Raw genomic sequence first — 24,155 nt, 5'->3', positions numbered from 1 at the left:
ACGGCAGTACCCGCTAGAGAAACTACAAATCCCAGGATGCAATGGTGCCTCGGACCCCCGACCTCCTCCACTCCCAGCACCGCTTCAAGGATGAGGTCCCTTCGGAAATCAGATTAGGGTCGGCGCTGCATGCTGGGAATCAGAAGACCCAAAATAGGATTGGCTGAGACTTTTCCCGGCACCGCCGTCCTCGTAGGCTGGCCCGTGGAAGAAGGGAGGAGGGCGCTGCGCACTTCCTGTAGACGCCGGCAAGCAACGGCCTCGGAGCGTCTCCGCCTCACCAGGTACTAATCTCCCGCGCATAGAAGGCATCTGTGACCCAGCGGAAGTGATTCCTCTTGCTGCCCCGGAACCCACGGCGGCAGGCAGCTGGGGGTGGGGGGGCGGCCCTGGTGTAGGGGCTGTGGCGGTGCGCGGGGACCCGGTGCGGTGGCTGCGGTAGCTGCGGAGCTGACGAGTGAGTCTCGGGCTGGGGTGGGAACGGAGCTCTGGGCCCGCGTGGCGGACGGGGGAGGCTCGTACTGAGTGCTCTCGCCATCCCACTTCCCACCCCTTCCCATTTGGGCGGGGAAGGAACGGAAGCTTAACCTTGCCCTGCCGCTTCGGCTCCTGGTTTGGGGGAGGGGAGAGGAGGGCGGCGGGACGTTCCCTGGCGCCGCTCGGTGGGCTTGGAAAAGGGAGGAAGGAGGGGCGGCGGCTGGCGAGACTGGGCCTCTTCTGGGTTGAGCGTGAGGAGGGTGGAGTTAGGAACATGGCAGCCCTGTGGCTTTTCCTTTTTTGCTTTCCCCGGGTGCACTCAGGTTCGTCCTTTCCTTGGAGCCGGTCCCCACTCACAGAAGAGGGCCTTCGCTCTTTCCTGTAGCGGGACCCCGAGAACTTTACTTTCGGGGCAACTTGTTGGGTAATCTCTGCCCGACTTGGTGGTTTGGGTCTGTCGAGCATCTGCCGCCCAGTCTTATCTGATGGAGGCCTCCAGTGTCAAGTACGGTGGCCATTAAGTTTCTCCTGTGGACCTCTTTAGTTTATGGAGTTCGAGTTACTAGTGCGAGCATTTCTACTCTGCGTCGCCTTCAGTATAGAAAACAACCGAAATCCTTTAGAGTTTTAAAACCTTATTTTCAAACTACCAAATTTGCTTTTTCATCGCCAGGTAGTTTTCCTGTTTTGTTTAGTGGACTAAAATGAGACATCTCCGATCTCGTTTACATTGTAATTGTGGTATAATTCATGATGTTAAAACACCACTGTTCACACGTGGATTCATTCATTTCGGAGATACAATGGCAAAGAGACAACTATGGCCCCTGTCATCGTGGATATTAAGTGTTTATTGCCAGTGATGATTTTGGCCTCTTAATTTTTAAATGACTGTCCTTTTTTCCTTAAGTATGAGATCGACCTAATAACCAGTAACTACCATTCCAAGTTATATATATATAAATTTATTTCAAATGGAAGATGCTAGTTTCATTTCATTATAGTAATTCTGTAATATGATTAGGCAATAGTTTGTAGTCAGAAGTTAGAGTCAGTTCTATATATCAAGTTCTAAAGTATTTGTATCCTATAAATTGCTTTTTTGGTTTTTTTTTTTTTAAATAAAAATGGGAAACAGGTAATGGCCTAGACCAAGCTGGGTTTGTTTTTGTCTTGAAGGAACTCCAGCACACAACCTGTTTCGACACTTCTACAAATCAGAAATACACTCAAAACATGAAAAAAATAGAGGCACTCAACCACACATTGAAAACAAGGTGTAACTGTTTATCTTTTTTTTCTTTTTGTAGATTTTTCAGTATTAGAAAATATCTGAAAAGTCTTTGTATTTACACTGGTATGTATTAATGCATTTTAGCTAATCCGTCCTAAATGTTTACTGTTCTATTATTAAATAAGATCAGAAAAATCTCATCAGTGATTTCAAGCTTTGGTGATTAAGAAAACTACAGTGCCATTCACTCAAATATTTATTGAGCATCTTCATCTTCTATATGTTAGGCACTATACATGAAGCCTGCCCTCTTGGAGCTTGAGGAAAGAGACTGTACATTAAGTAAGCAAACATAGTTTCAGATGGCGATAAATGTAAAGAGAATATAACTAGATTTAGAGTTAGATTAAGTTAGGGTGACTAGGGTGAGAGTGTGTCATTTTGAAAGAGAAGTGCTCAAGGAAGACCTGCTTCTCTGAAGACTTAAGGTTTTGCCTGGAGACCAAAATAATGAAGAGCTGAAGGAAGAGTTTTTGAGAGAGCAGTAACTGCAAATGCATAGACCTTAAGAGAAATGAACTTGACCCATTACAGTACTTAGAAGGTCATTGTGGCTGGAGCGTAAGGAAGAGTGATGGGAGGTGAGAACAGAATGGTTAGCAAGCAGTAAATGAAATGGAACTTTATTGTCTTTGTTCTGTTTGTAATGAGAAGCCATTAGGGGATTTTGTATAGGGGAATGCTTTTGATGACTAACTGCTGAGTGGCAAACTGAGTTGGAGGAAAGTGGAGAAACCAGCTCCTAAGGCAGCTTGTAGTAGTTCAGTTGAGCTGTAGTTGAGCTGTAGTAGCTTGAACTAGAGATGTAGAGTTGGAAGTGAGAAGCGGTCTGATTCGGAGTATAATTTGAAGATGGAGCCAAATGGGTCTTACTAACCCCAGGACAAAAAATCTGGAAGAATCACCTTGTTTTGCCCAAACATCTGGGAGAACAGTAGCACCATCTCCTGGAATGAGGAAGACTGGGGAGGGTGCACTGGTTTCTAAGGGATAAAACAGGAGTTCTGTATAGAGTGTACTAAATTTGATAATTTTATACAGCTCAGAATATGTGCAGTAGTAGGCAATAGAATACCCCTACTGTTGCTCAGAGCGGAAGTCAGGCTCGGGAGATAATCCTGGAGTCGTGTTTTATTGGTGGTACTTAAAACTACAGACCAGAGGACATCAAGAGTATTAATGGAGAAGAAGCAGATGGCTGGGAAGGGAGCACTCTGGTTAGAGGAGCAGTGATGGGAACCGAAAGGCCAGGAGGGTGTGGCATCTGTAATACTAATGGAAGAAAAGAGGTTGGAGTCAACTATAAAAGAGTAATATGAAGATTAAAAATTGACCTAGTGACTGAGTAGTTGAAATCTGACAAGAGCACTTTGATTGGACTAGTAGTCTAAAAAGACTGATTATTGTGGGTTATGGAGAAGTGGGTGGTCTTGATGATGTTACAGCATTTGATGTGTTGATGGGAATAGGGGTGGAGCAAAGTTCTTGGATCACTGTGGTAGGAAGGATGATTTTTATGCAGCTTTTGAAACAGGAAAATGGACAGAGTATATGGTATATAGGTATGCAGGTAGGATGAAGGTGGAAAAGACAAGGCATTTGAAGTGATTTGTTCTGTTTTCTTGGTGACATAAGTGAAGTGGTTAGGGTAGGGAGGAGAGGAATGTGGGAGGTTTAAGAGCTGTAAATTTTCTGAGTAGGAAAGCCAGTTAATAGTTAGTTAAGGGGATTACTGTGATACCAAGTCCCTGTTTAAAATAGGTTTAAAATAGAGACCAGTCAAAATGGTTGTGACTTTTCTTTAGCCAGTTGAGCTTTTTTATTTGAGGCCTGAGCTAGGTGGAGAATTGGGTTTGGCCAGGATTGGGATTTTGGGTGGGTTAACTACATCAGAGGAGGGTCAGGGAGTTAAGTATAAAGACTGTGAGGTGTGTATGGTGCCAGTCCTCATGTTAACAATGGAGTGAAGCAAGCTCTGGCTTTCCTTTGTATTTGTTTTTTATTTTTAGTCCATCGTTGAAAGGTTTTTATAGTGCATAGAATGTATAATTGTTGTTTAGTCATTAAGCTGTGTCCCGCTTTTTGGGACCCTGTGGGCTGGAGCCTGGCAGGCTCCTCTGTCCGTGGGATTTCCCAGGCAAGAAGACTGGAGTGGCTTGCCATTTCCTTCTCCAGGAGATCTTCCCAACCCAAGGATCGAACCCGTGTCTCCAGTATTGGCAGGCTGATTCTCTACCACTAAGCCACCAGGGAAGCCCTTTTGCTGTTGCGTTTTAGACTAAGACAAAGGAGTTTGGACATCATTGCCTGAGAGGGAGATTAGATTGGTTACAGGGTGTGGCAGACAGGACAGCCTCAGTGGAACACACAGCGCTCTGAAGCTCTTGAGTTCTGTGCTGTGTGGGAGCCACTCTGTTTAATAAAGATGAGAAATTGGGAATTATGGGCACTTGTAGAGGGAGGGTGAATTTCAGATGGGTTCAGTCATAAAATAGTAGAGCTGGAACGGACTTTAGACACAGTTTAGTCCAGTTTCCTCATTTGGGAGATGAAGAAACAGAAGTCTTATTACTTAAACCTATCTGAGTCTCAAGATAGAAAAAAAATGTTTTTTCTTTTTTTAATGTTTCAGCTGTGTTGGGTGGCCTGTGGGATCTTAGTTCCTCTATCAGGGATTGAACCCATGTCTTCTGCATTGGAAGCTCAGAGTCTTAACCACTGGACCACCAGGGAAGTCCCAGAATGAGCATTTTATATCATCCTGAGACATAAATTCAGCAACACTATAAGCATATTCTAGGCAAAATATTCTAATGTCTTTTTACAAACTAGAATTGTGTAACTTCTGTCAATTTGTATTAATGGCCAAAGCCTCTCTAATAACATTAGATAATTTTTGGTTAATGTAATTTACTTCATTTTTCAAATCAGTCATATTCTTACACATTATTGTTAAGAACAAATTATCAGGCTGACTGACCATTGTTTCCTTCAAAAGCAGCTTAGTTCCACATACTTGTTTCTTTTTAAAAAATCAGTTTTAAATTATAGTTTTCTAAATGACTAGAGATAACTAGTACTTTCAGACATGTATTTCAGTGCTCTTTAAAAAAAAAAAACTGAAGTGTCATTGACCTACAATAATACATTAGTTTCAGATGTACAGCATGTGCTGTGCTTAGTCGCTTAGTTGTGTCCAGCTGTTTGTGACCCCATGGACCGTAGCCCACCAGGCTTCTCCAGGCAAGAATACTGTCCATGGGGCTCCTCCAGGCAAGAATAACTGCAGTGGGTTGCCACGCCCTCCTCCAAGGGATTTTCCCTACCCAGGGATCAAACCCAGGTCTCCCACGTTGCAGGCAGATTCTTTACTGTCTGAGCCACCAGGGATGAGTCAGTATTTCTATACATTACAAAATGATCACCACGATGATAAGTCTAGTGCCATCTGTTACTATACAAAGATGTTAAAATATTTGACTGTATTCCCGATGCTTTACGTTTTATCCACGTTTCATGACCAGAAGTTTCATGACTGGAAGTTTGTTACCTCTTTTTTTTTTTTTTTTAATTGAAGGATAATTGCTTTACAGTATTTTGTTGGTTTCTGCCAAATATCGACATGAATCAGCCATAGGTATATGTATGTCCCCTCCCAAGTTTTGTGCCTCTTAATCTCCCTTGTCTGTTTGACTCATTCCTCCACCCAGTTCCTATGTGGCAACCACTGGTTTGTTCTGTGAGTCTGGTTCTGTTTTGTTATGTTTGTTCATTCATTTTGGTGTTTAGATTCCACATGTAAGTGAGATCATACAGTTTTTGTCTTTCACTCTCTGACTTATTTTACTTAGTGTGATATCCATCTTGTCACAGATGGCAAGATCTCATTCTTATGACTGAGTAATACTCTTTTGTATGAGTAATCTTGAATTGTGTATGTCCTGTCTTTATCATCTGTTGATGGGCACTTAAATTGCTTCCACATCTTGACTATTGTAAATAATGCTAAAATGAATGCAGGGGTGCATGCATTTTTTTGAATTAGCATTTTTGTTGACTTTAGAAAAAATCTGCAGAAGTGGAATTCTGGATCTATGGTAGTGCTATTTTTAATTTTTTGAGGAACTTCCATGCTGTTCTCCGTAGTGGCTGCATCAATTTACAGTCCTACCAATGCTGTGTAAGGGTTCCCTTTTCTCCACATCCTTGCCAGTGCTTGTTGTTATTCATTGTCAAAAATAAGGATAGCCATTCTGACAGGTCTCAAATGGTATCTTATTATGGTTTCAATTTGCATTTCCCTGGTGATTTTTGATGTTGAGCATCTTTTCATGTGTTGTTTGGCTGTCTGTGTGTCTTCGTTGGGAAAATGTCTATTCTGGTCCTCTTCCCATTTTTCAGTTGGGTTGGTTGGGGGTTTTTTATTTTGAGTCTCATGAATTCTTTAAATATTGGATTGGCCAAAAAGTTCATTCTGGTTTTTCCATAAGATGTTAGTGAACTTTTTTGTTGTTGTTCAGTCACTCAGTTGTGTCCTCCTCTCTTCGACCTCATGGACTGCAGCACATCAGGTTTCCTTGTCCTTCACTATCTCCCAGAATTTGCTCAAACTCATGTCTATTGAATTGATGATGCCATCCAGTCGTCTCATCCTCTGTCACCCTCTTCTCTTTCTGCCCCAGTCTTTCCCAGCATCCGAGTCTTTTCCGGTGAGTTGACTCTTCACGTCAGGTGGCCCAAGTATTGGAGCTTCAGCTTTGGCCAACCCCATATCTGGGGTGTTAACCCCTTATCAGACATACTGTTTACAAACTTCTCCCACTCAATAGGTGGCCTTTTAATTATGTTGACAGTTTCATTTGTTTTGCACAAGCTTTTTCTTTAATTTGCTGCAGTCCCATTTGTTTACTTCTGCTTTGTTTTCCTTGCCTAAGGAGACATATCCCCCAAAATACTGCTAAGACCAGTGTCAAGGAATGTACTGCCTATGTTTTCTTCTAGGAGCTTTATGATTCAGGTCTTACGTTTTAAGTATTTAATGCACTTTTGAGTTTATTTTTGTATATGGTGTGAGAAAGTTCAGTTTTGTTTCTTTTGCATATAAGCTGCCCAGTTTTCCCAACATCATTTATGGAAGAGGCTGTCTTTTTATCACTGAATATTTCTGCTGCTTTTAACATAGATGAATTGATCATGTAACTGTGGTCTCATTTCTGGGCTCTCTGTTCTGCCATTAGTCTGTGAGACTGTTTTTACATACTGTTGGGATTACTGTAGTTTGTAGTATAGAGAAAGAAATGGCAGCCCACTCCAGTATTCTTGCCTGAGGAAGCCCATGGACAGAGGAGCCTGACGGGCTCCAGTCCATGGGGTCGCAAAGAGTCAGACACAACTGAGCAACTAAGCATAGCATAGCATGCCTTCTGCATCATACATGTAAGACTCCATTTATCGCTGAGTGGCTAAACAGCAGCACAGCAGCTTGTAGTGTAGTTTAACATTAGGGAATATGTCACCTCTGACTCTGTTCTTCTTTCTCAGAATTGTTTTGGCTATTCAGGGTCATTTTTATATATTTTCCTGCAGAAAACATGAGTTTAATAGGTAAGAAATCATTTATTTTTCATAAATGGCATAAAACTATACCTATCATTCTTACCTGCTTTTAAAAAAGTTAAGTTTATCTTAGTGGTATTTCCATGTTATTACATACATATATTTAACTTAATCCTTTTCACTGCCCCAGAATATTTTGTAAGTTTATACTATTTTTGTTTCATATTACCCATTTCCCCTCCTGTTCAAATCATGGTTCTTAGCAAGTTTGTTTTTTTTTTCTCTTTTTTTTATTTTTTAACTTTACAATATTGTATTGGTTTTGCCATGTATCAGCATGAATCCAGCACAGGTATACACGTGTTCCCCATCCTGAACCCTCCTCCCTCCTCCCTCCCCACACCATCCCTCTGGGTCTTCCCAGTGCACCAGCCGCAAGCATCCAGTATCGTGCATCGAACCTGGACTGGCGCATCGAACCTGGACTGGCGACTCACTCGTTTCCCAAATCATCCCACCCTCTCCCTCTCCCACAGAGTCCAAAAGACTGTTCTATACATCAGTGTAATATTTTAGTTTTCATGTTTCCTTTGGAACCAAACATTTTTATAGGGGTCTGTGAGCTATTTGTATTTTTTTCTTCTGATATGTTTCTAGAGTTCAGTGGGTGTGTGTTTGTTTGTTTTAACATTTGGTTCTTTAATTGCTATTATATTCTTGTGAGTAATGCGTTAGACATCTACAGAGCTGTAGATTTGCAGCTGTTGCTCTCATCTACTTAGCTAATCCAAGCAAGTCAGCTGAAAAACTGTTAGAACTAGTAAGAGAGTTCGGTTAAGATGCTAGAATACAAGATCAACTTACTGAGTTTAAAAGGTTTTCTTTAAAACACCAGCAATAGCCTTTCAGAAAGTATAGTATAAGACAGATCTCATTCATAATGGGAACTGTAAAGTGCTAAAAGTAGACCTAACAAGAAATGTGTGATCACAAAATGGGGACTTGCCCAACTCTTTAGCAAAAGCATATTTATCACACTATTGTAATTAAAACAGTGGGAATATTGGTCAGGTATAAACAAGATTGATGGAACAGAATACAATCTAGAAATCCGTGTAATATAGTGTATGATACAGCGTATGATAGTAATATAGTAGTAATATAGTGTATGTAGTAATATAGTGCATGACAAAGGTAACATTTCAAATAAGGGATGGGCTGTTAAAAGATCTTTTTGGTGTTCAGTGACACTAGGCTGAAAACTGGCTTCAGTACAGGCCTTAGGCTCACCAGAATTTCTGTTTTTTTACCAAAACATTAAAAAAAAAATGCTAAAAGTAATTTTATATATGACTCTCTAAAACACAATGACATCAAGCCTTTGTTCATGTCTTCCACTGTTCATGTCTTCCACTGTTTAATCACTTCCTTTTACCTACCTAATTCCTATTTTGAAACTTGCTCAGTTACAGAGTAAATGTTCACACTGAGCTTTTGTAACCCCAAACTTAGATTTATATAGGTTATCTGTGGGTTAAGTCCAAATTTAATCATTTCAATTATTTTAACTTCTTAGGTATCAGAGTCTACTCTTGTTGATGTTGATTTACTCTTTGTTAGTCATGGGGAGCTCCCTTTCCCACTCAGCCATTAACCCTTGTATAAATTATGGAATTTATTTACTATATTAAGAAGTCCATAGAAAAACTGTTGCTACCCAGAAGGCTTCTAAGGTGTGACTTTTCATGGTTGCTTAGCTACTGCTAGTTAAATAAACATCCTAAAGCTTTTACTCTGGAGATTTTTTAAAGAAAAGTTAGCACTTGAAATTCTACCTTTTCTAGCATTTTTTCCTTTTGTGTGTGTGTGTGTTTGTTTTTTAGGATGAGTACAAAGCAGTATGAACAGAAGAAAGTAATAATGACTGAAAAATTCTTTAAATTGCTTACTATTATTACCATAAAATGAACAGAAGAAACTAATAATGACTGAAAACTTCTTTAAATAGCTTACTGTTATTACCGTAATGACATAGTACTGGAGAAGGCAGTGGCACCCCACTCCAGTACTCTTGCCTGGAAAATCCCATGGACGGAGGAGCCTGGTAGGCTGCAGTCCATGGGGTCAAGAGTCAGACATGACTGAGCAACTTCACTTTCCCTTTTCACTTTCATGCATTGGAGAAGGAAATGGCAACCCACTCCAGTGTTCTTGCCTGGAGAATCCCAGGGACGGGGGAGCCTGGTGGGCTACCATCTTTGGGGTCGCACAGAGTCGGACACGACTGAAGTGACTTAGCAGTAGCAGACATAGTACTGGTTTTAAATTTTAAATAACTTATCTAAGGATTTATATCGGCACCTCTCAGCAGTAGTCGAAAAGAAGTTTTAATAGGAGCCGAAATTTATTACCATGGCTTTATGGAATAATGGAAGGGAATGTGGGCTCTAAAGCAAACCTATCTAGGTTTAAATTCTCATGTTGCCACTTAAGCTGTGGAAGCCTTGAGCAAGTAGAGCAGCCTCTTAGTGTTTGCTAGTCTCTACAATGGTAATGACAGTTTCCCTGTGGAAGTATTGTTTTAAAATAAGATAACGTATGCAAGGCATTTAGTGCAGTGTTTATACTCATTAGACCCTCAACTTGGTAATAATGTTATATTGCCTGCTTTAGACATAGCCCTTTAAATATCTCCCTCCATTCTTGGAGAGGGTTCTAGACTAACATTTAATTTTTACTCCTACTTTGTCACTACCTGGAACGAATCATTCAGCCTCGCTGTACGTCAATGGTATCATTTTTTTAAGGTGAGGGATTACATAGGTTTAGGGCTTCCCTGGTGGCTCAGATGATAAAGAATCTGCTTGCAATGCAGGAGCCCCAGGTTTGATCCCTGGATTGGGAAGATACCCTGGAGAAGGGAATGGCTATCCACTCCAGTATTCTTGCTGGGAGAATTCCATGGACAGAGTAGCCTGGAAGGCTACAGTCCATGGGGTTGCTAAGAGTCAGACACAACTGAACAACTAACACTTTACCTTGACATAGGTTTATTGGTCAGAAATTTCTTAGAGAACAGGGTAATTAGAATATGCTGTTTTCCTGGCAATGACATAAAAATAATGGGACAAATAAAATCTTCTTTGAAGAAATGCTGTTAAAATACAAATTGCTGAAAATATGAGCTCTTTTCCTTTAGCAGTTATTTCTTTTGTAAAATTTAAGATTTCTCAAGAATTAATTTTAAACTCCTTCACTGTTAAATCTCAGAACTTTGGTAGCCTCTGTGCAGAATGGATGGAACATGTATTATAGATGTGCACGCTTACCTAAGAAGAGAGCAGGCCTTATCTTTTTTATTCTCATGAAAGTCACATCCTTGGGTTGATCATGTTGTCATTCATTTAGCAAATACTTGCTTTGGTGTCTACCAGTGTCTAGCAGATATAATATACAAAGATGATTAAAGCCAAGAGTCTCTTTCAAGTTCAGTTCAGCTCCTAATGAACAACATCTGTATGTTTAAACTGTTGTCAGAATAGTTACCTTAAAAGAGTAGGAGACAAATCTGTATTTAGAATTCCCTGTCCTGCAGGTGATCATCTTCTCAGATGTTCAGAAACTTGATACTCTTCCCTATTGTGGTGACTGGGAAATTTACCTAGCTGAGAGAGACCGAGTCCTTGCACTTGTAACACGAAATGATGTATTAAATAATAATGGGCGAAAACATGTTATTCTGGCATTGATCTCAATATAGCATTGTTATATTTTCAGGAAACTACTAAAGTTCCTGTGGACGCAAAGTAGAATTTCATAAGAACATAATGGGTAAGTTATATAAAAGTAATTTTGTCATTCAATTAGTTGAAGCTTTCTTCTCAAAGATAGACCTTCAGAGTCGGTGAATGCAAGTAAGAAAATAGAGTGGATTGAAAATTAGTTGTTCGTATCAACAGCTGTGTTTACTATATATTTCTGAAAGCCAGATCAGTAACATTATTGTGCCAGATTTAATTTGTGATTGCTAGTGAGTAATTGTTACTTAAGAAATTAGAAATTCTCCTAACGACATTGAAAATGGTTTTGTTTCCAAAAAAAAAAAAAAACCCAAAACCACTAAACGTATAAATTTAAATACTTGATAATTATTTTTATTTTTGTTCTTAGAGGTTGGCAAAAACTGCTAAAAATCTGTATGCTTGAATAGTCGAAGATTTAGAAGTTACTTGCATTTTTGAGTCCCCCAGCTTTTTACTATGAAAAATTGTAAGAATAATACACTGTGGCCTTTACCAGTTAATGTTTTGTCATATTTGCTTTTCCTGTGTGTGTGTGTTTATATACCCACATATACATACAAAAACACACATAAGCCTTTTTGCCTGTATTATTTATTTAGTTGTACATGTAATACTCAAGGAGCCTCCCATTTGGTTCAGTGGTAAAGAATCTGCCTGCCGATGCAGGAGCTACAGGAGACTCTGGTTCGATTCCTGGGTTGGGAAGATCCTCTGGAGTAGGAGATGACAAACCTCTGTAGTATCCTTGCCTGGAGAATTTCATGGACAAAGGAGCCTAGTGGGCTGCAGTCGATGGGGTCACAGAGTTGGCCACAACTGAACATGCAGCACATAAAACTCCATACTAAATCCTTAAGCATACATCTCCTAATTTGGTCCATATTCAAAATTTCAGTTTCTTCAATAGTGTTCTTCACAGTTTTTAAATCAAGGATCCAGTCAAGGATTACTTACTGTATTTATTTATCTCTTTGTCTCCTTTAAATAATTTCCTACTTTAGAGATTGGGTGAAGAGTGAAGTCTTTCCTGGCACATTTAAGTTTAGATTTGTCTGAATGGTTCCTCCCAATTATATTCAGATTAAACAATTTTGGCAGTGGTAGAACATAAGTAATTTTGATCTTTATTAATCTCAGTTTTAGGAATTTGTATTAACAGATGAATGAGTAAATGTATGTTTGTAATTAAACAGTGCTTCAGCTTCTATACTTCTCACTAAGGCTTCCTGAGTTTTTAGAATAAGCCTTAAGATGTTTTCTTTCAAATATTGGTAATCATAAAAATTAAATTTCTGTCAATACAAACTTGTAAAATTATGTATGTGAGAAAAGATTGTAAACAGATGTATAAAAGTACATACTCCCTCAAAAAATTATATTGCACAAACTCCTCTGGCTAAAGCCAGCATGGTGGTAGTGGAGGTAGCTGCTAGCTACCTCACCTGTGCTTTGAATTTTTAAAAATACTTGCCTATATTCATTACTTCAGTATTCATGCAATAATTTAAACTGAGCAGTAAAATGTTTTGATCATTTTTTAAGTAAAGAAAGCCCTAATTTTGAGAATATGGGCTTGTCAGAAGTTGCACTCACATGGCCTACAAACATCTATTCCAAAACACCGTATGCATTTTATTTTTAAAATGAATATTTCAAGTGACAGGTTTAAAGTTTTACTATTTGAATGTTTTCTTTTAGTCTTAAATTCGAATGTGCTGCTATGTTCACAAATTGTTACTATTCCCTTGAAAACACTGGTACATTTTCATCTAAAGTAAATATACTTGGGAGTTCCTTGATGGGCCAGTGGTTAGGACTCAGCACTTTTCACTGCCATGGCCCAGGTACAATCCCTGGTTGGGGAACTGAGATCCCACAAACTGTGTGGCCAAAATATTTAGAGACTAGTTATACAAGAAGTTAAAAACTTTAAAATCTCGGGAAATGGTCCAGGTCTGAACTATTCAAATACTAACTTTGGTAAACCTGTTTGTTTTTAATCCATTTTGTGAGTCAGAAATCATTTTACTACTTCCTTACTTTAGATGGAGAAGAGAAAACCTATGGTGGCTGTGAGGGCCCTGATGCCATGTATGTCAAATTGATATCTTCAGATGGTCATGAGTTTATTGTAAAGAGAGAACATGCGCTAACATCAGGAACAATAAAAGCCATGTTGAGTGGCCCAGGTAGGTACATTTCTTTATTTCCTCTTAATATACTGTATCTTCACTTTCAGTGTTTGATGAGTGTGATTTAAGTTGAATTAAATAGCTCATAACATTAAAAGAGAGAACAGTTCTAACATTAAAAGTTAGAACAATAACTGTTCTAACATTAATTATTGCATGGTTATGTTGCATTCTCTGGTGGCTCAGATGATAAAGCATCTGCCTGCACTGCAGAAGACCTGGGTTCGATCCTTGGGTGGGGAGGATCCCCTGGAGAAGGGAATGGCAACCCACTCCAGTATTCTTGCCTAGAGAATTCCATGGACAGAGGAGTCTGGCGGGCTACAGTCCATGGGGTCGCAAAGAGTCGGGCACGATTGAGCAGCTAACACTTTCTCTACGTTGCATTGGGGGGAAAATGGCATCTGCTATTTCCTGTTTTCAGTCATTTACTGCAGTTTTATTAAGACCAAATTGTTTATTTTGTAACAGGAAGGATCATTTTCCCTATGTTAGTTTTCCATGGTGAGTTCACCATAGAAGGACTGTGGTGATATGTGCTCCTGGTTACATGTGAAGTTTATTTAAGTTACTGCCTCCCAAATACCTATTCTTTTTTTTTTTTTTCCCCAAATATCTATTCTTAACATTTTACCTCAAGAAAGTTTTTCTTGAGGATTGGAATTTCTGGAGCATACAGTAATTCTATGCTTAACTCTGAGGAAATGCTGAACTGTTTGCACTGTGGCTGAACTATTTTACATTCCTACCAGCGGTGTTTGAGGGTTCTACTTTATCCACATCCTCTCTGACATTGGTTATTTTCTATTTTTCTGATTCTAGCCATCTTAGTGAGTGTGAAGTGGTATCTCTTTACATTGTCGTTTGGATTAGCAATTCCCTAATGACTAACAATGTTAAACATACCTTTATGTGCTTTTTGGTCATTTGTATATCTTCTTTTGAGAAACATCTGTTCAATTCTGTTGCCCATTTTTTAATTGACTTGTGTTTGTGAGTTGTTAAGGGTTCTCTATAAATTCTGGGGGGCTTCCCTGGTAGTTTAGCTGGTAAAGAAATCAGCCTGCAATGCCAGAGAACCCAGTTCGATTCCTGAGTCAGGAAGATCCCCTGGAAAAGGGATGGGCTACCCACTCCAGTATTCTTGGGCTTCCCTGGTGGCTCACCTGGCAAAGAATGTGCCTGCAATGCCGGAGACCCCTGGGTTGGGTTCGATCCCTGAGTTGGGAAGATCCCCTGGAGGATGGCTTGGCAACCTACTTCAGTATTCTTGCCTGGAGAAACCCCATGGACAGAGGAGCCTGGTGAGCTACAGTCTGTGGGATCGCGAAGAGTTGGACACAACTGAGCAACTAAACACAGCACATAAATTCTGGTCACTAGACCCTTACCAGATACATAATTTGCAAATATTTTCTGTATTCTGTAGGCCGTGTTTTTTCTTGATAGTATCTTTTTCTGAGAGGATTGCTGCATTGGATCTTCACTGCAGCACAAGGAATCTTCGTTGCGACATGGCAGATCTTTTGTTGTAGCACAAACTCTCTAGTTGTGGCATGTGGACTTAGTAGACTCAGCAGTTGTAGTGCCTGGGCTTCAGTGCTCCACAGGCGTGTGAGATCTTAGTTCCCCAGTCAGGAAATGAACCTTCATCCCCTGCATTGCAAGGCAGATTCTTTTTTTTTCTTTTTAAACTTTTAAAATCTGTATTGGGGGATAGCCAGTTAACAAACAATGTTGTGATCATTTCAGGTGAACAGCAAAGGAACTCAGTCATACGTTTGCATGTATACATTCTCCCCCAAACTTCCTTCTCATCCAAGTTGGCAAGGCAGAGTCTTACCCATTGGACCACCAGGACAGTCCTTTGATAGTGTCTTCTGATGTACTAAACCTTTTTTATTGTGATGAAGTCCGGTTTATTTTCTCTCGTTGTTTGTGATTTATGAGTCCTGTCTAAATATCCATTGCCAAATTCAGTGTCATGAAGATTTACCCTTATGTTTTCTTATGAGCTCTGTAGTTTAAGCTCTAACATTTAGGTCCTTGATATTATTAATTTTTTATATAGTATGAATCAGCTTCATTCATGCTTGTGGACATCCCATTACTGTTTGTTGAAGAGACCATACTTGACTCCATTGAATGGTCTTGGCATCCTTGTTGATATCGGTTGACTGTAAGTGTGTAGGTTCATTTCTGGACTCTCAATTCTTTCCTGTTGGTATATGTATCTATCCTTATACCAGTATAGCACTGTTTTGATTTCTGCAGCTTTGTAGTAAGTTTTGAAATTAGGAAGTGTTAAGCCCCTTTTTCTTTTTCAAAATTGTTTTGGCTATTTGGGATCCTTTGCAATCCCTTTTTTATATTTTTTACTATGGAAATTTTAAAACATAACCCAGATGTGGAGAAAATAGCATAACATACCTTCCTGTACCCATCAACCAGCTTCAGTAGTTATCAGTATTTTGCCAATCTCGTTTCATCTATTCTGACTTTTTTTTTAAGAGTATTTCAAGCAAACTCCTGACATAATGCCATTTCACTTGCAGAAATCTATGATTGTTCCCCTGCAAAACTCTTTTTTTTCTTTCCTTGTCTTACTAGAGACAGGTTATTTGTATACTGTCGACATCCAGATTAGACTTAAGTCATGTTTCATCTTGAAAACTCAAAATTAGATCTCTGGAGGCTTGATTAAAATCCAGTTCATCTCTCTAACAAGAGTACTTTATAGGTAGAAGTCTTGTATTCCTGTTGTATTGTGTCTTTTAGCAATGCCAAGACTGGTTAGTGGGTTCCAGAGTTATCAAGCTGATTGGTCCATGAGCAGTTCCCCAGTCAGTCTTTCATATAATAGTTTTAGCATTCACTGGGGCTATTGCTGAAATTTACTTCATTCAGAATTATAAAACAGGGATTTTCTAATTCTGTCGTTTCTTCTACATTTATTACTTAGAATTCTCCAATAAAGAACTCTTTGGTTACCCTGAAATACAATCTGTACAGGGGGGAAAAACGGATAAACACTTAATTTTTTTTTCCCTTGTAATTTTTCAGAGTAGCAAATTGGTTCTCCAGCATCTTCCAATAGTAAAGAATGTTTGTTTTGTTTGCATGTATGCATATATATTGGATATTTTTCAGTCCTGTGCAGTCATTTTCACTGATGTTCAGATTGCTCCATTTGCTCCATTTTTACGCCACAGGGGGCACATCAAGTTGGCTTCTGCGTCCTTGTGACATGGCTTTATTAGTCTTGGATATCCACTGCTTTCTGTAATAACAACAGTTCTCAGGTTCATTTTGTACATTATTTCTCAATCCTGAAAGCAACTTTTTCTAGAGAGCCCTGATTTTTTTGTTTTTGGTTGGTTGGGTTTTTTTTTAAGTGGAAAATGGTACTTAGAGACCCCACTGTGGGTGCTAGCGGCACTTGTTGCTCCCGAGTTGCATGGCTTTAGACTTTTCTACGAGACAGAACGAGGATGTACTTGAGGGGGGAAATTCATGAATGCCAACAAAATCTTAGTTAAAACTTAAGATTAGAGAATTTTGGCTTATTTTGTAGGCCTGATCTCCTTTAACTTAAAACCAATTTTCACGTTTACGTGAAAAGGAATGTAATGCTGATACATGCACCTTCAAAACATTATACTGAGTGAAAGAAGCCAGACACGAAAGATCAAATGTTGTATAATTCCATTTGTATGAAGTATCCAGAATAGATGATTTCGTAGAGACGGAAAGTGAATTGGTGTTTTCCAGAGACCGGGGGTGGAGGGTGGGAAATAATTGCTTAAAGGGTGTGTGCATGTGTGCTCACTTGCTCAGTCGTGTCCTACTCTTTGTACCCCGTAGATCATAGCCCAGCAGGCTCCTCTGTCCATGGGATTTTTCAGGCAAGAATACTGGAGTGGATTGCCATTCCTACACAAGGGATCTTCCCAACCCAGGGATTGAACCTGGGTCTCCCACACTGGCTGGAGAATTTACTGCCACCTGGGAAGCCCTGCTTAAAGGGTACAAGGTTTTATCTGGGGTGACAAAAATGTTTTGGAACCAGATAAGAGTGGTTGGCTGCTCAGCACTGTGAATCTACTCTGAATTACACATCTTAGATGGGGACTTTTATGTTATGTGCATTTCACCTCAAAAAAAAGCACTAATGTGATCTGGTGTCAAAGGCTTAACAACTGCCTATTGGTAATATTTCATGCATATGTCCAAGCAAGAGAGTTGTAGTTATTGGGAAAGAAAAGCTAACTTCATTGCTGTGAATTATTTGTTGGCTCCTTCTCTCCTTTTTCCTCAGCCTACCCCTAACCAATAGACGTTAATAGAAAACTTTTAAAATGCTCTCTTCTCAGAAAGTACATTTTCCTGTCTTTTTTTATTCAGTGCACAGTGCTAATGCTAGACGGTCAAGAAAATATTTTATCCCAATAATAAAGGGTAAATTATCTTAAGTTTGTATAGCTAAAGAAATTTTTAGAGATCACTAAAAAGAATTTATGAACTGTTATTAAAGAGAAATATAATGGCTTATGAGATCTCATTAACATGGTCATGTTTTTAAAAACTAAAGAGGAAAACAGTGGATTTACTTCCTTGAAAAGATTTTTTTAAATTAGTGTTTCACTTATTGTTTATATTTACATGGCAACATAGCACAGAGCTCCTGATTATCCATAAATACTCGATTCCCTAGACTTGTGGTCCCCAACTTTTTTGGCACCAGGGACCAGTTTTGTGAAAGACAATTTTTCCACAGACTTGGGGGCTGGGGTGGGGGAGTGGTTTGGGTATGATTTGTGTATTACATTTAATGTGCTCTTTATTTCTATTATTATTGCATCAGTTCCCCCTCAGATCATCAGGCATCAGGTCCTGGAAGTTGGGGACTCTTGACCTAGACTAAATCTTAATAGTATTTTTTTTTTGTTTCTGCTCAGAAATCAGAGCTAGCTACTTCATTTGATGCAAGTTGGGTTTATCCTTTTTGCACTGTATTAGTCTGCCATAACAAAATATCAGTGACTGGATGATTTAAACAGAAATTTAGTTTCTCACAGTTCCAAAGGATGGGAATAAAGATTTGGTAGGGTTGGTTTCTTCTGGGGCCTCCCTCCTTGCCTTGTAGACAGCTGTCTTCTCCCTGTCTTCACATTGTTGTCTAACCTCTGTGTGTCTGCAACCTAACCTTCCGTTCTGATAAGTGAAAGTCCCTCAGTCGTGTCTGACTCTTTGCGACCCCATGGACTGTAGCTTGCCAAACGCCTCTGTCCATGGAATTCTCCAGGCAAGAATACTGGAGTGGGTAGCCATTCCCTTCTCCAGGGGATCTTCCCAACCCAGGGATTGAACCCAGGTCTCCCGAATTGCAGGTGGATTCTTTGGGCTATAAGTATATATTTTACTTTATAAGATAGTGTCAGGCTGTTTTCCGAAGAGGTTTATACTGTTTTACATTCTATCTGGCAATGTCTATAGAGTTTAAGTTTCTTGCCATATTTTATTTTGGGGAATTTTAATTTACTTTATCTCTTTCTCCATATGTGTACGTGTGCATGCACAGTCATCTCTGACTCTTTGCAACCCCACGGAATGTAGCCTGCCAGGCTGTCCTGTCCATAGTGTTTTCCAGGCAAGAATACCAGAGTGGGTTGCCATTTCTTACTCCATTCTCCAAATGACTGGAAGTTTCTTGGTTTGTTTTACTGGATTAGCACTTTGATGATAAAGTTAAGAATTTTCAAACAGCCAAAATTCTCTTTGCAGATGAACAAGGTGGAAGTCTAAAGTCAAAACATGACATGAAAAGTTCTGATAAGGATACCAATTAAGTTGGTCCAGGGCCTTAAATACTTGTCTCCAAATATAGTCCCATTTGGAAGTATTGGGAGTTAGGAATTTTGGAGGAACATAGAAATTTGGAGGAAAACACAGTTCAGCCCATATATCACAAATTCCTTTTCTTTTCCAGGTCAGTTTGCGGAGAATGAAACTAATGAAGTCAATTTTAGAGAGATCCCTTCACATGTGCTATCGAAAGTATGCATGTATTTTACCTACAAGGTTCGCTACACTAACAGCTCCACGGAGATTCCTGAATTCCCAATTGCACCTGAAATTGCACTGGAACTGCTGATGGCTGCGAACTTCCTAGATTGTTAAATAAAGTAAATTATAATAATAAACTGTTAACTCTTTTTCAGTATTTAATACCTGTAGTTCAGTTAGTAATTTTTTCATATATAGCATGTTGCCTGTGTGCAGTTGAACTTTAAAGTTCATTGCAAAGCAGATTATCTTCTGTTCTTTTGCATAGCAATCAGAGTTGAAGTTTGTTTGCTACATCAACGAATTAAGGACATTTTCACAAATTGAGAAATAAACAAATATACCAATTCGTAGGTGGTTTTGCCTTATCCTTTGGATGTGATTTTTTTTAATTAGAGAAGTGATGATAAAATAAATGCTGAAATTTAGGCATAAATTGAACACGTTCTACAGGTAAATAATGGGGCTACATATTTTTATGTTTTTAGTGTTTTTTTTAAAAAACCTATTCTGATCTTATAGCTGTCATTAGCATTACTAGAGTTATGCAATTGCATATAATTGCATTATAAACATGTTTATAACTTAGCCAAAATACTGATTTTTATAACTGTCAAAGACATGAGAGTTGAAATTTCTTATGTGTCTTTTGATAAACTGCAGTATTGTTTTAAGTGTATCTTGTCTTTTTGTTTATTGCTACAATTAAAAAACTTTATTTAAAATCAGTTTGGAAGAGTACTAGGTACAGCTTTTGGAGCAGGGACTTTTTGAACCATAGCCACATGGTCAACAAGTAAATTACACGTGCATTTGGTTTCATGTACATTGTGCATTTCGGCCAATCCAAAGTACTGTACTTTCACTGACTATAAAGTTTCCTTTACAATATTCATTCTTAAATAGTCCCTTGTAGGTACACTTCTCATTATTTAAATATGCTTTAAAAGACTCCTGAACTTCATCTAGATCCTAAGAACAAGACTTCTCTGAACTATTTTAGTCTTCCTCCACTCGGCTGAAATGTTATAAAATACTGAAACCTGAAGAGATGCAGTGCAGATCTTATAATGCACTTTGATAAGGTTTATCATCTTCTTTTAATGCATTTCCCAGTAGACAGGATGTCATAATCTGGGTCTTCTGCTGAAGTCAAACTTAGAAGAGAGGCCTTTCAGCTTCTATACTAAGACAAAATTTTTTTAAGAACTATAAGAGTGTCTCTGCTTAGTCATGGGAAAAGCAGCACTAGAGTTGGATTTACTATAGTCTTTATCTTAGTAGCAAAACAAAGCTGTCACTACAGGGTCTATAAATTAAAACCTTTAGCTTCTTTGAGACTGGTTTAATATGGACCAGTTTTTCTGGAACTTGCAAAGACCACAAACAACCAAGATCTATAAAAGTAATTTTTCCACTTAGAAGACCTAACATTGTACTTTCCAGCTTATTGAAAGCAGTTAAATATAAATGTTAATTGCATATATTTTAGTAACTTCTTAAGACATACTGGTACATATTTTAGTATAGAAGATTATCAAGTACAAGAATTATATTCTGCTACTTGGTGACAAATAATGCCAATTATAAACCTAAGTGATGATCTTAAAGGTCAAGGTAATAGCTAGAATAAAGTTTAACTTTGACCCACTTTAGTAGGTTACTTTGTATGTTAGATCCAGAAGTAACCTCAAATTTAAAATATTGAAAAAGAACTGAAAGATTAGGAAAACTGTGTATCTTGTGGCAAATGACACTTGCATGTTAATAAAGATTATTGACTGAAAGGTTTAATGAACACTTGGTGTTTGATCTTTTTAGCCTTAATTTTCTGTTTTTCTGAGGATGTATGAAACTATTTGCTTCAGTACATCTGTCACATGACTGAATAGTAGGAATTTTTATTTGGTTAAATTTAACAGATGATTTTATATAATATTGAAACCTTAATGGTTTTCTAACCTTGGTAATTAGTTTACTTTTCGAATTATGTGCAAATCCCCGATATTTTTTTCTGCACAGAGAATAGCACCACAAAATCCTCTTGTTTTATTCAGTTAGTATTTCATTTTGTATTGTCTAGATTATTTATGCTTTTAGATTGCTTATCTTTCTTACAATTATTATTGGCAGATAACAGTCTCCTCTTGAAGACCTGTTAATATTGAGAGATACAGTTTACTATAAGCGGTAAATTTAGCTCTTGTTAAAATAGACGTTTAGAGACATCATGCTATGTATGGAGCTGTCATCTTAGCTCTGAATCATGTTGCTGAATTTATTATTCTTTCAAAATAGTACAGATATTCTGAGAAATACTGTAAAATTGCTGTTAAAGATTGAAGAGTGTTTAACCCTCATAATTCCTACCTATGTAGAGGAAAATTCGTACAAATTAACAAAGCTGGGATATATTTAGACTTCGCAGTGCTAAGTTGAGCCTCTATTTAGTTTTATCTAATTTTGGTAAAACATAAGATCTGGAAATCAATAGATACCATCAATTTTATATAGTGTTTTACTTGCAATTTTAAATCTGGTTTAATTCCAGGCCAGTCATTTGTGCTAAGATTTTGTATTCCTATTAGATTAAACTCTTAAGTATGATACCCAGTGGTTTGTTGGTTTAAACAAATTATGGGTCTAAAAGATTCTGGTAGATCATAGCACCAAACTAAGAGTTAAAAAGTCTAATGTCTTGTGCTGATAAGCCATGTGATCTTGAGCAAGTGACTGGGTCTTAATTTCACATCTAGGAAATTAGGAGACCACACATCGATAAGGTTATGTTGGCCACATTTTTTAATGAACAAACAAGATTGTGTTTGTTGATGTTGCTTAAATCTAAAATTGTAACATTCAGAAGATCAGAAGAATTAGAAAAAAGCTTTCTTGCTGCATTTTCTAAGTAGCAGTCTATAAATTTCAATTTTTGCTGCTTTTGATTAGGCATTAAATATTACACATCAGTACTAAATAAGTTACCTAGATTAATTTAGAATCCTTGTTTTCTATTGCCTGCTATATAAAGAAAATTCCATTTTAGCTATGGTCATCATTAACTTTGTGATACAAAGGGAAATTTATATGCTGTTCCCCTAACAGTAATATGCAATGCCAGGTCAATCCAAAATTCAGTTTTCATTTATGCTCAAGTTTATTAATTTATCCTGAATTAGTTACATAATTTTTTTACTTGCGCCATGTTTCTTTAGCTGAAAACAAGACCGTTTCAAAATGCCTTGTAGAATACTCCATTTCCTTTCTCATTTCCTCCCCCTGCACACACACATTTTTTTTAATTTGGAAAATTTTTAAGTTGCTTTGAGGTAGAACTTCCTGGTCTTAATGTAGGACACAACTGTATCAGTATTTGGAGTTTTCCCCTTTCTAGATGCTTACATCATTTTTAATACAAAAGTGTTACATTTATCTAGATATATATATGCTAAGACCTTTATTTGTGACAGCATCTGTTGCTTCATTATTTACAGAAGTATGCATAAGATGATAGGTTGTGATAAGAAAAATTCAAATTTCATGACTTTTTAACCAGAATTGTCTAAAATTTTTCCGTTTGAACCTTTTATATCATGAAGTAAAGCTTGTGATAAAATCTGTCTATGCATACCAACTGGCCCAGGTCCAGTGTTATGATTTTTTTTTTAATACATCAGAATTTTAACTAGGCATATAAAATCTTGATGCAAATTTACAAATGTATTTTTCTTTTGAATTAGTATATACTGTATCATTTCTGCTCTTGAAAACTTCAAGAGTCTGTGCATCCATCTCAAGTATAATTTTGAATTGTAAAATACATTTTCTTCAGACCATTAAAGACCATTTTTGTCTTTCCATAATTTTATACAGCTGTTTTTGAAAATGCATGTTTCTTTCTTTTCCTATAGCCACCATTTGAATCAGCCAATATATTCCTTTTTGATTTTTGTTTTAGTGAGGATTAGTTAGGTTAGTCCAAGGTTACAGGCTAATTTACAGTGCGATTCTAGACCCAGATCATAGTTCAAATTAGAACAAACATGGTGCTTAGATTCTAGAAACATCCTATGAATGCTACGTTCAGAAAAGTCATTGTATTGAAATAATATACAGAATATTGAAATGGTGGAATTAGGATAGGGAGTTAATGCATGCGATGCATTAAAATAATAAATGCTTATAATAAATGCTTTTTAAGGTATATGACATTTCTATCCAAATGAACATCATCCTTCACTTAGTAGGGCTATTGTTGCTCAAAAATGTTTCTGGAACTGACTTCAGAGCTTATAATAAATGTTCTTTTGAATAGCCTCAGTGTTGGGAGATGCTTTTCTTTCTTTTTTAGATTCTTTTCTTTAAATGTTTTGCAACAGTCAGTGTTTTTGATCTAAAACTACTGAATAAAGATGAGTGGCCAGGCAGAAGATACATAATTAAAGGAATTAAGAGTAGCTTTCTCATGCAACCAGTTACCATGCCAGCAGCATGTTGCTAAGTCGTTTCAGTTGTGTCCAACTCTGTACGACCCCCTAGACGGCGGCCCACAAGGCTCCCCCGTCCCTGGGATTCTCCAGGCAAGAACACTGGAGTGGGTTGCCATTTCCTTCTCCAATGCATGAAAGTGAAAAGTGAAAGTCGCTCATGTCCGACTCTTAGTGACCCCATGGACTGCAGCCAACCAGGCTCCTCCATCCATGGAATTTTCCAGGCAAGAGTACTGGAGTGGGGTGCCATCGCCTTCTCTTGGGGTTGTCCAAATCC

General features: G+C 38.1%; 1 protein-coding gene across 3 annotated transcripts; it reads left to right on the top strand.

The window, feature by feature from the left end:
- Window positions 1-97: 97 nt before the first annotated feature.
- Window positions 98-23,704, top strand: ELOC (elongin C). 3 transcript variants are annotated; one of them, XM_070802711.1, is made up of 5 exons: window positions 388-457; window positions 1,788-1,834; window positions 11,105-11,158; window positions 13,176-13,319; window positions 19,312-23,704. In XM_070802711.1, the coding sequence occupies exons 3-5, from the start codon at window positions 11,155-11,157 to the stop codon at window positions 19,500-19,502; spliced, it is 339 nt and encodes a 112-aa protein (XP_070658812.1). In that variant the 5' UTR covers window positions 388-457; window positions 1,788-1,834; window positions 11,105-11,154; the 3' UTR covers window positions 19,503-23,704. The 3 variants fall into 3 exon arrangements, with proteins under 3 accessions (XP_070658811.1, XP_070658810.1, XP_070658812.1); XM_070802710.1 differs by lacking the exons at window positions 388-457; window positions 1,788-1,834 and adding an exon at window positions 98-284; XM_070802709.1 differs by lacking the exon at window positions 1,788-1,834 and having other exon boundaries at window positions 310-457.
- The last annotated feature ends 451 nt before the right edge of the window (window positions 23,705-24,155 follow it).

Source organism: Bos indicus, chromosome 14 (genome assembly GCF_029378745.1).
Source record: "Bos indicus isolate NIAB-ARS_2022 breed Sahiwal x Tharparkar chromosome 14, NIAB-ARS_B.indTharparkar_mat_pri_1.0, whole genome shotgun sequence".
NCBI classification, from domain to species: Eukaryota; Metazoa; Chordata; class Mammalia; order Artiodactyla; family Bovidae; genus Bos; species Bos indicus.
This window is presented reverse-complemented; position numbering and strand designations above follow the sequence as displayed.